General features: G+C 38.5%; 1 protein-coding gene across 1 annotated transcript in view; it reads right to left on the reverse strand.

Moving 5' to 3' along the window:
* CNTNAP2 (contactin associated protein 2) overlaps positions 1–7,700 on the reverse strand; it is a 1,019,478-nt gene extending 1,011,778 nt beyond the window's left edge. Inside the window, exon 1 of the mRNA XM_038163912.1 lies at positions 6,882–7,700. Coding sequence (XP_038019840.1) covers positions 6,882–6,978 — 97 coding nt within the window. The 5' untranslated portion in view covers positions 6,979–7,700. The remainder of the gene's footprint in view (positions 1–6,881) is intronic.
* Between the last annotated feature and the right edge of the window lie 5,066 nt (positions 7,701–12,766).

The following is a 12,766-nucleotide window of genomic DNA, read 5'->3' on the forward strand; positions in this document are numbered from 1 at the left end:
CACAGGCTTTCTTCTGCCCCTTATGGAAATGGACCCTTGCAGTCTCCTCAGCACATCTGCTGATCTTCTGTATTACGTCCCTATAAATTCCAGGTTTTCATTGGGTTCTCGCTAAATACCAGTTTAAGTATATGAGATGATTAAGCAACCAATAAGAGACATTTTTATCAGTATTTAGGTGATTTAAGAAACCCAGACAGTGACACCCCTCTGGATTTGATGCAAAACAAAAAAAGCTTATTTTTTTCCGTCAGATTATTCCTTCGTTGTACAAACAGAAAGCAGAAATATAGCATGTGTATAATTGACCTCCTTGGGCAAAGATTACAGAATACTAAATGACATAGCAGTTTTACAATATCAAACAGAATGTTTATGTTATATTTAGACAGTCACTAAATTTCTACAAGAAAAATTACTTTCCCTTTAAGCTGAGACTTAAATATTCTAGATGCAAATAATAAATGTTCATTCAAAAACATCACATTTGTTTGTGGAATGGAAAATCCTTTGGCTAGAACAGTTCAAATGCTTTCTGGCTTCTAGAAAGTATTTTTAGCTGCTTATTTTATTTACACATTGAAAGTTGTAACCCAACTTGAGCATTTACCAATGCAAATGCAAAGCTGGAAACAAAGTTCCTAGCTATGCTGAGTCGATTTTAGTCACTGATTTATTTAAAACATATTTTTGGAGTGCATACACAGCTTAAAATAAAATATTTGATAAATATTTCAAACAGTGGTAAATATTAACATCAAGTAATGAACCATATGTGTAAATAAGTTTGCCAGTCCCCCAGTGGACTTAACATGACCACTTGCTTAAGTAAAATATCTGAAAGAACCATATGTCCACCAGGAGATTGTAAAGTCAAAAAATCTCTAAACTTTTTTAGGCAGAGGAAAGAGGTAAATGTGAATGTCAATATCCTTTTCTGCTCTGAATTATCTGCTGTTCAACCTTAAAGACCCAATCGGAAAAGGCTGGCTACTACTACAGTGAATGAATACTGAGACCATTTCTGAGGTAGGAAAGGTCTCAGCTTTGTAAAGCTGCTTTAAAATTACAGAACTATCAAAACCAAGTGCCCAAGTTCTTTGTAAATGTTAAGCACAGGACTTGGCAATTCTTTTATTAGATCTAAAATGTCTTCAAATTTGGAAATGCAAGTGGCTCAAAAGAATTGATTACTGATTACTGCAATTTTCTACTTCACCAAATTGAGAGATTTAACATGTTCTGCAATTACCTGGTGGTCTTGGATTATCTACCTATGCAATGCCAATGAAGTTGCTTGATAAATGAAGTGAAATACAGATAAAATCAATGTTCATTCAAAGGCTGAAATCTGAAGGACCTTTTTAATGATTTCTAGTATTTCATACCAATGGACTGAATCATGAACCCATGACAAAAAAACATAACCCCACTGTTCCTAAAATCTGTGGCACAACTTCCATTTCCTTCAGTGCAAGAAGGCTCAAGCTAGCGGACTGCTCTCTTTATCCTACAAGTCTTCCTAATCTTTTAAAGAAGGTTCTCATCTCTAAGTGCGTTTTGGAAATTATGCTTTAATTTCAAATTATTTAAAATTGTGAAGACTAAAGAATTTGCGAAGTCACTCATCATCTCATCTGATGAAGAAGACTCCTGTTGCTTCTCTAACATTTCCTAGTTGAAGTTTCCTACGTGACTGGATCACATTTGCAAGTCCATGTGCTTTTTGTAAGATGAGCATGACAGCTACTCAGGACGTATACATGGGTAGGGGGAAACCTCAAAATTTAACCAGTTATCTTATTTTGACCTATGAGTCAGATCATGCAGAGTGAGATCAGCTTTTGAAAATCTGGAAAAAAGAAAATGCAGAAACTCCCCCATGGTTTGTGCCTAGTTTGTTATTGTCCCAGACATTAAAAGTACTACAGTCTTAAAAACTCCTAACAGTAAACATGATATCTGACAATTTTAAAGACTTAGAGATCCAAGTTAAAAGTCCTGAAGAACTTCTATAGGAAAATCTACTGTCCGTAACAGATTGATTGTAATGTGAGTTATTCAAGAAGATGTGCAGTCTGATGTCTATTACATTATATATACATTATTTCCTATCACAACTGAAGCAACTGAAATAGTCTCCTGTGTTAAAAGTACCTGAGTAAAAAAAAAAAAAAGGAAAAAAAGAGAAAAATAAAAAATATTTCTCATCTCCTTGCAAAAGAAACAACCAATGCTCAGAAAAAAGTTTTCAATTTAAAGTCTTCAACTTCACCTTCAAACTTTCTTTCAGACTGGACTACTTATTAAAGAGCTTTTTATGCCTTATTTCATATTATTGCACCAGAATTTAAAAAAAGAAACTAAACACACAAGAAAAGTGAAAACAGCCCAAGCAAAAGCCAGTTTTTAAAACAGTAGTTCAATGGCATTTACAATTGACTCAATGCCCACTGACACCAAACTTTGAATCATTTAGATGAATGTCTGCAATTAGGTTTTATGCAATGTTGCATACACAAAAGTTAAAGACTCTTTGAAACTTTGGATTTTCAGCACTGACACAGGCTACAGCTGCTGCCACCAATTTTGAAATTAGAGCAGACTATTTGATACTGTTTTATTCATTCACATATAAGTTAACATATTGCTCGAGAAAAAGCCAACTTATTAAAAGAGTTATGATGAGTAACTCAATGCAATGTTGTTAAATAATAACAGTAACTCAGTAACGCAGTGCAATGTTGTTAAAACTATCACTTGTCTGTTGAAAGTGAATTTTATTATATGGTGATAAATAGCACCTAAATATTAATACAATTATACTATGATGGATTTTATATAAATTTTGTTCTAATTTCTAGCTCAAGTGTTCTAAAAGAACAAAAGAGAAATCATATGTTTAATGCTATGAAATTCCATGAACTTAAATGAGAGCTAGGCTCTCAAATTAAAAGTTTAGTATATTTGTAAGTGCTTTGACCCCAAAGGTAAGAAAAATGATTAAATGCTAAATGCACATGAAAATGGTTTGGTATACTTGAAACTAAATTCTGTGAGACCACTGTGTTAACCTCAAGATAACAGGACCTAAACTAATAAATGTTAATCAGTTATTATACAGAAAAAAAAATTGATCTGATTTACAAAAATACCATTGTGTCTGAGACATTATCTGGAAGAGAAGTATTCCCCAAGTGTGAATCTGATAGAATATATGACACCTCATATGCCCAACATAGGCGTACAACTTTCACCGGGCCCAATTGCTCAGAGCTCCATCCAACTTGGTTTCTTAAAAAAGACTTTCTTGTACAATGCTTTGCTCTTTCAAAAGGGACATTACTCCTTTTCAATACTTTTCCTAGGAAATTCTGTGTGCCACAAAGTCAAAGGTAAAAGCTGTATATTTTTTCTTTTATGCATATTAATGATTTACTATACATGCCCCCCTTTGGATTTCTTTCACCAAGTCTTGTAAAATGGACTCAAACTTCAACTTGAACAGTGGTATGGGACATACTACAAAAGTATGACAAGTATCAGAACTAGAAGCTTTAGTAGTTCTGTGCTCATCAGGTTTGCATTGCATAAAAACAGATATGATGAAAAAAACCCAAAAAACTCTAGCTGTGAAAGATAATTACTTGTAAAGTGAATTCCTTTCAGAGAGAAGGAGACAATCCTATAACTAATACCTTTAACATTTTTATTAAGTAACAAAGTTGCTGCTTTTTGTGTTTGAGGTTTTTATGGGAATACAAATGAGAGTTAGTCTACCCATATTCATATTCTTATCATTCCATCTTAGCCATGTAAAAGAGTATAAAGCACTAAATTTGTATTTTCTGTGTTACTTTTTATCTTGTGATGACCTCTCCTGGTTGAGCTGTTCATTAGCCTTGATTCCAGAAGGGTGTTTTCATCCTTCCACGCTTATTAAAAAAAAATAAAAAAAAAAATTGCAGGAATATGAAGAATTTATTACCAGGATATGAAAACATGACCATGAATACAATTGACAGTAAGATCTGAGCATTAATGTGTGTGATATTGTATCACAGTATATGTTTATTATACCACAGGGCTGTCAACACCCACTTCATCTAAAGATAAAACTAAATGAGATTAAAAGCTTTCAACACGATCACTTCTGAATCAGTACTTCTGAGAGATTCCATTTTAACTAGAGATAGATTTACTTTGCAAAGTAAACAAACATTTGTGGTAAAGCATATTCATATCAGCAGTGTCCAGTTGTAGTCTTTCTGAAAGCTGTATCTTTTTCTATGCCAGCACTAGCACACCAGACTGTGAGAAAATACTGAATAGCAAGCTCATATATAGGGATGTGTAATGCACTGTACACCATAAGACTTGCGTACTTCCTAAAAAATATTGTAAAGAATAAATTTGATGTTAATAACTTCAAAGCCAAAACATAAAGTAACAATGAAGGAGAAAATGAAATAGTGGTTGGAAATAAGTTTTCCGTCAAAGTTGCATTTCACACAGTTTTTAATTGTTTCAGAAGTATTCAGAATATGAGGTTCAAAATTGACAGAGGGGGAAAAAAAAGGAAAAAAAAGGGAAAAAAAAGGACAGTGAAAACTAGGTATATCATCTCATCAACAGAGAACCAAATTCTCCAGTCCCATTCACAAAATCCTCCAATCCCATTCAGTTGCAGACAAAGTTACAAACAACCCCAGAAAATAGAGCACAGTGACAAAATACAGTACAGTGACCAGTTTGTATAGAAAAGCATGCAACAGAATAACCAGCAAAGTGGTGCACCAAAACAGTGTGACACAGCACTGGAGTTCCCACTGTAGCACCAGCTCCCAAGCATCCATAAACCTTTACAAGAATTTTCAAGAATTTTCATGTGCTGCAATGTGAACAATCCTTTTGCAAATTTAAGGCTGACGTGTACTTCTAGCTATATTTATGTTTCCAGTAAACAAATCTAGCTCCATTTCACTTTAAGAAGTGAGTCAGAAATGAAATGAAATGCCACTCACTACATAAGGAGTATAATGTATAAGCTCTTGGAAGGTGAATTAATATTAAGAAATTTTTAATAGCTAATCATCAAGATGAGAATGTATATGACTAAATTGTAATTAAGATTATATATATCCTCGATTCCTGGAATTTCTGGGAATAATGATATTACCACAACCATTAACTTCTCAACAAACTTCATTCAAAAGTTAAAGATTTGTTTGTTGGGAAATCAATAACCCACTGTAGGTCATTTTCAAGTTATACTATAGCCATGAGTTGCTGAGTGACAAAAACAAACAAAACATTTCCAAAACCCTCTTAGAGAAAAGCAGGGACTTTGTTTTTGAAGAACAGATTTCTGACAACATAAATCATGAATCCTCTCCCCCACATATTCCTATTATGCAGAGCCTGAGAGATGACCATGAAGAAATAATACTCCTACGAAAAATTATATAGCTGGTCAAAACTAAGAAGTGAACCTCAGGATCAATACTTCTCCTAATTCAAAGGTAGGAAAACAACTGAACATCCTACAGCCTCTGAGACCTAGATAACAATGCAGACACTGCTGTACATATTTGTTGACACACAAGCAAATATGCAAGTGCAAGTAAATCCTGGAATAACACTTGTTTTTCAATAGGTATTAGATGATAACAGATAGAAACCCACTAAGAAAGCATAGCAGTGCTCCAATTCCCTAATCATTGCATTGTTCCTTCCAGCCCCCAAGGAAACAATTAAACAAATAAATAAATAGAGTGATCTACATAGATCTCTGTGTATTGCATTCTATGCAATTCCCTGCTCGGTCAGTAGAATCAACCCCCATTCACATGTATGCAATCCCAGCACATCTGTCCATAACATTTCAGGACACTTCCTTCCTCTCTAAACAGCCGATCAAGGAAGCAGTATGATGATGATACCATAAAAATGCACTGTTTCATTTCAGCATGCATTTCAAAAATACTAGGCAGTTGGCAAATGTTTTATATAGTCTTAAGAGAAACAACTAAATACTTAATAATGACATCTACTTGCAAAATGTTCTGCTCAAAACTACAGCTCAGAGCAATGTTAAAGATTTGGTCTAATATCCACTGAAATCAATGAATATGCTGTCATTTTTATACTGATAGCAGAATTGGATTCTGTACAGGTGCTCTCCACTCCTCTAGTCTGAAGTTCAGCATTTCAGCAGATGTTTGATCATTTCTCTACTATTTCTACCTCTCTAGGAGGGCAATTGATGGTCTCCTCTAAAATACCTTTGCTCATTCTATTATGGGCAGCAAAACTTTGCTCAAAAGAAAAGCTGTCCTGGCTCAGTTCCCTCTCATCAACTCACAGTCATTCTATCCTCTTCAAATGAGACAGAATTTTCTCTTGCTGCTCCCTGATAAAACACTAGTTATGGATACTGCTCACATCTCCTCTTTTCCCTTACAAAACTGTGGAAGTGAAGTACTTCCAAATGCAAATTGCATCCCTTCCGAAGGAGATGGAAAAAACCAAAACAAACCAAACCGACCAGCCAAACAAAAACTATCCCCAAACTTTGAACAGCTTCTGATTCCTTTCCCCCTCTGACTCCATTGCAGAACCAAGATTATATCACAGAGCAGGTCTCTTTCAACTTTCCACACCAGCTACCACTGAAATCACCAAGGAAGATCTGATGGGGAGCACTGCAAACAGTATCAGACCTCAGTGCATACATACGCATACAAAGAAAAATCAAACACAATCAAACACAATATCCATCAGCAAAGCAAAAAATAATCAACCTCACAGAGTTGTGGGAATTTCCCTCTGGCTTAATTCAGAGCTGAAATTGTGCGTGTTTCTTAGAAAAGGGTACTTACGAGATGCAGGCAGAGCAGTCCTGGCTCTGCAGCTAATGCTGATGAAAATCCAGAGGAAGAGAGCTGCCCTGCAGCCAGCTCGGGTAACCACAACCATCCTTCACTTCCTGGCTCCCTGTACTCCAAATGCCAGCCGCAGAAGACCTGCTTTTCTCCACTTTGGCCCCCTTCGCTCTCTCTCCTTCTCTTCCTCGGAGGAGGTGTCGAGGAGGTAAAGGGGGCAGGGCTTTACCTTGGGGTAGAAGCCAAACCCCCTCTTCGTCTGCTATCTTTGGGTTTGCAGCAGCAGGATAAGTCCCGGTACTTTTCTTTCCCTTATTTCTCTGTGTTTGTGCGTGTTTGTTTCTGTGCCTCCTTCTCAGAGAAAGGGGAAAGAAAAAGAAGGAAAAAAAAAAAAAAAAGCCACGAAGTATCAAATAACAAGGATTGTAGAGTAGAAAAATAAATAATAATAAAAAAATGAAGATCAATCCCCCAAAAGACGTGGGAGGAGGGAGGGAAAAGGGAGATGGAGATGAAGGGAAGGAAGAAAGGCAAATAAAGCAGTTGGTGCTGCTAATGCTGCTGTTGATGCTACCACTGCAGCTGAGCCCTTCTTCCTGTACAGAGGAGCGCTGCTGAGAGAAGCTTGCAATAACCTCCCAGCTCAGATATATATACACAGTGTACACGCACACACTGCCGGGCGGCCAAACACACACTCACACAGAAGCAGGGAGAGGGGAGGGAGGGAGAGAGAGACACTCCCGCAGCACAGAAGCAGGCTCAGAGCCTCTCTCCTCATGTATTTATCATCTTCCAGCAGGAGGAAACGCTACCACTAGCAGCAGCTACATTCCTCCTCCTCCTCCTCCTCCTCAAAAAAAAAAAAAAAAAAAAAAAAAAAAAAGACAGAAGATGGGAAAATCCTCTCCCCTGCGCTCCCCTCCCCTTCCTCCAGCTCCTCCTTCTTCCTCTGCGCCCCTCGAGCCTCCAGGACCCCGATCGTCCTCTCTTGCCTGGCTCAGATGCAGAGCCGGGGGACAGCGGCGGGGATCGCGGCCAGGGCCGGGGCGGAGCGGGGCGGGAGTCAGTGCAGGGATCGGGGCTGTGGCTGCGGGAAGGTGGAGCGGGGCCGGGGCGAAGGGGGATGGGGATGAGGATGGGGATGGGGTAGGGATGGGGTGGGGATCGGGATGGGGATGGGGTAGGGGTAGGGATGGGGTGGGGATCGGGATTGGGATCGGGGCCGGGGCCGGCCGCGGAGCGGAGCGGCGGGGCGGTGTCGCGGTGCCGCTGGAGCGGAGGCGCGGCGTCCCTGCTCGCCCCGCGGTCGGCTCCTGCCGCCCTCCCCGCCGCTCCCCCGCGCACCGCGGCTCCCCGAGCTCCAGCCTGCGGGGATCCGAGACAGGTGGCCAGCAGGCAAGTCCTCCGAGCGGTCCTAGATCTGGTGGGGAGCGAGCATCATCCCGCCTGCAGAGAGCTGGGGCTGCAGGAGCCGCTAATGCAGATGTTGCCATTCTGTAATTAATTCTCAGCCCGAGAGCGAGCCAGGAAGCAAGCTGCATTGAAGTTTCACTATGATTTTCACCTACAAGATATGACGGAGACAACCTGGTCATATCCCAGCCTTATGTTTTAGGGAAGGCAAGAGTCTGACTCTTCCATCCCTTTCATCCCTCCTGGCCATTGACCCTAAACAGCAGAACTGAAAGTTATTGCTCACCAGATACAGTAGAATAATGAGGATAGGGAGTTTTTCATGGATTATTTATTCTACAATCAATGAGGCAAAGAAAAATGAAAACAATTATTTCTCAGGTGTTATATAGAGAAAGCTGAGAAATGGAGAGGTATAATTTCTTTAGAGGAGCCCCAAAGCAGGGATAAATTATTTTCAGTGACTAATACACATGCTGTTAACAAGTACCTGCTGTTATTTAGTGACTGTGATGAAGTGGTTAAGACCATGTGTAAGATGAGATTTTCAGAAAGGCCTTGGGATATTAGGATCCTCAATCCTATTGCCTTTCAGAGGGAGTACAGTGCCTATCTTTTAGGTCACTTTGAAAGCTCATCCATACGTAATATGTGGTATCCCAGGAGAGCTGTGGCCTAGAGGTTTGAGCACAGCCCAGGACAAAGCTTAAGTGCCAGTCCTGGGAAAAGTGTCTCTGTAATCTTGTCCAACTGCCATAATATTTCCTCCTTGAGGCTTTCCCTGCCTTGCCTTATCCATGAAGAGTAATAATATATCAATATTTCAAATGCTTTCATAGAAGTAATGTCAATATGTATACAGCAAATGTGAAATGAAAGAGTGGACTATGAATAAGTTTTATTATACTTATTCTGGTTTTGAAAGAATAAATATTTCCCTAGACACTGTTACCTCTTCCCTGCATTATCCTGAGCTCTTTGCAATGCCCTCCCCTTTCTTTATAACCCACAGATATATTTTGATATCCAGTAATCATTAAAATATGTGAGTTTTTTGGGAATTAACTAAGAACCAAATATTAATGACATTAAACTTGTTCAAAATTGCCTCCTTCGTTAACTTCCTTCTTGTTTACATCTTTTATTCCCCTCCTGCTGTATATCCCACAATTTTTCAAGTTCATTATCCTACACTTTCTTTTCTTTAGCTACCACAGAAATGGTAGAGCTGATACAGTATCACAAACTGACTGCAAATATTCACAGAAAAAAAGACTGACTATGACATGCAAAAATTTCTACAACTTTCAATCTGAGTTCTTGAAACCCTTCTGTATTCATTGGCCTTTATAATTCACTTGAATAAGTAATAAACAGCTTCTTTGAGTAAGTACTTACAGGCTCAGCAGAACATTTTTAAACAAAATTTCTGTTTCTTAAGGCTCTTCCAACAAGCACACCAAAAACCATATTTTTTCATCACCCATTCATACTTTTATACCTATATACCTGCGTATGACCTACCTCATGAAGTCTTCCACAGGACAAGAACCTTGACTTGATTTTAGTTGTTCAAACTTCACACTTGTTTAGCATATGATGATTGGGGTTTTCAAAAATGTATTCAAATTGATGATAAGTAGATAGACATTTAAAAAAACAGCTATAGAGGATAAGACAAGTAATTCAAAACAGGAAGATTCAGCAGGCTGGTTGGTGAATATTTCAATAATGGTGACAGTAGAAAATTTCCTTGTGGTTTGAGACGGAAGAAATGGCACAGATTATTGCATTTTTTCCCACCTCGGAATCAGGATCAGTCCTTAAAAACTGCATAAAATATTTAAACTGTATAGCAACAGAAATGAGTTGTGCTAGGGTAATGCAATTATTTTTAATATAACCACAAGTGAGGCCTGCAAAATCATTAACTTTGACTGATTCTGTCACACAAAAATCATTACAAAGATCTTCAGGCATTCTTTAGTCCTATAAAACAAGCTAGCCATATATACTCTTTTTTTTTTTCTTTTTCCTGGAGCATGTTGTGAAGTATTACTTTACATGATTCAACAAATCCAAGTTGAATATATTAACCTTTGCAACGAAAACATGGTCAGATTGTGTTAGGTCACAATATGAAGTTATTAGATACTTCTACTCATTCTCCTAACCTTTCTGTTCCAGAGTGTAAATGTGAGGATGTTTCTAAGCAAGCAGTGAGACATTCCTGTGGTCTCAGCAGGGCACCTACAAGCACTAGCACCCCTATCCTGCAAAGGTCAGCTGTTTGCAGCTTGGGTCAACAGTGTTCTCCACTCTATAGGTTAGGAAATTTTCATAACAGACTGGGAGAGGAACACCAGCCAAGAGGTTCAGAAGGAGGATCTTCCATCTAAGCTACTCCCATAAGAGTTCCTTGTTTTTATTTCTCAGATCATAAAATCATATAATTGTTTAGGTTGGAAAAGAACTTTAAGACTGTCTAGTCCAACCACTTGCCCAGCACTGCCATGGCCACCACTTAACCATGTCCCAAAGTGCCACATCTACACATCATTTAAATATTTCCAGGGTGATGACTCAGCTACTTCCCTGGGCAGTCTGTTGTTATGCTTGGCAACCCTTTTCATGAAGAAATTTTTCTCAGTATCTGACCTAAACATGTTACACTTTGACGTCATTTCCTCTTGTTCTGTTGATTTTATACCTGGGAGAAGAGACCCAACCCCTGCCTGCCTACAACCTTCCTTTCAGGGAGTTGTACAGAGTGGTAAGGTCTCTCCTGAGCCTCTTTTTGTCCAGGCTAAACACTTCCCTTTGCTGCTTCTCTCATAAAAGCACTTACTCTTTAGACCCTTCCCCAGCCCTTCTCTAGAAATGCTCCAGCACCTCAATACCTTTTTTGTAGTAAGGGGCCCAAAACTAGCCAAAGAATTTGAGGTGCAGCCTCACCAGTGCCAATGACCACTTCAACACTCCCAAAACATTAAAAAGTAGAGAGATATCTCAGTCAACTGGTGAAACCTCCCTGGCAATTAGAAAGACACTACAGTTATAAAAGACTCCAGTTATTACAGCTGTACACAAATTTTATTGAGCTTAATGGAAATTGTACGCACATATTGATGAATGAATAGATCATTCTGAATTTACTACAGCTGTCAAGCAATGTCTGCTAAATGGAATTCATCCTGGATAGAACTATATTTACAGTATATGAATGTCAAGAGGGAAAACACAATGTCAGAAAGCTAGAAAGGATAATTAAGAATTTCAAACACTGGTGGGACCAAATGGCCTCCAATAACATGATCAGTTGGTTCCACAGAAGAAAATGAGCTAACTTGAAAAAGGACATGCAACTTTTGAATTAATAGCGAAAAATAAACATGAAGATTTTTTATGCCTGGCAAACTACCATTTCTAAATATTGTTTCTCTTTTATATTTTTGGTTTCCCTCACCCTCTTGCATAGTAGAGCTCTAAAAATCATCTATAGCAGAATTTCCATCACAGTCTCTAGAATGTTAAGTATGAGGACTTAACACAGGATAGAGAAATGCAATGTATTTCAAATTATGACCAAAAAAGACTTTATGATCACATGCACAGAATGAAATGCCAGATAATGGACAACTCTATTACTGGAGGAAGTCTTGGGTTTATTAAGAACAACGTCAGGTTTTCTACTGGGATTCTTTGTATTCATGGGTATTTCTCTGAGGAAGAAGGGATCACATGAATATTGTGATCCATCTGCCTATGAGAAGATGTAAAGACCTGGAAAAAATACTTATTTTCCAGAAATGCAAGGAAAGTCTTTCCTAATCTTAATGCATCTGAAAAGGAAGATGAAGGTGCATTGGCAGAAAAGAGACAGTATCTCTTCTTCTTGCTCCATGCAGCTAAAAATATAGCATTATAATTTGAAGTGAATGCATTTTTGTCTTGACCATCAGTTAATTACAGTAATTTTATTAAAACAACAAGAAGATAAAAAATTGAAATATTTATATACACAGACATCAAAACAAATTGAAGATGTTCAGAAGTTTTCAGCTTCATGTCCCTGTATCTTTTGTAGTCTAAACACCTGCTTAAGACAGCATTTACCTTAGAAATTTCTTTTGTGATATCTTGATCTCTATTATTCTGCACCACATTTGAAACAATTTGACAAACAAGTATGAGGAGCAGTTGAGGTCCCTTGGTTTGTTCAGCCTGGAGTAAAGGAGACTGAGAGGGGATCTCATTGTGGTCTTCAACACCATCAGAAGGGGAAGCAGAGGGGCAGGTACCAATCGCTTCACTCTCGTGACCAGGGACAGAACCCAAGAGAATGGCATGAAACTGAGTCCGGGGTGTTTAGTTTGGATATCAGGAAAAAGTTTTACACCCAGTGCCTGGCTGGGTACTGGAACAAGCTCCCCAGGGAAGTGATGACAGCACCAAGCCTGACAGAG

Source organism: Motacilla alba, chromosome 2 (genome assembly GCF_015832195.1).
Source record: "Motacilla alba alba isolate MOTALB_02 chromosome 2, Motacilla_alba_V1.0_pri, whole genome shotgun sequence".
Taxonomy (NCBI): domain Eukaryota; kingdom Metazoa; phylum Chordata; class Aves; order Passeriformes; family Motacillidae; genus Motacilla; species Motacilla alba.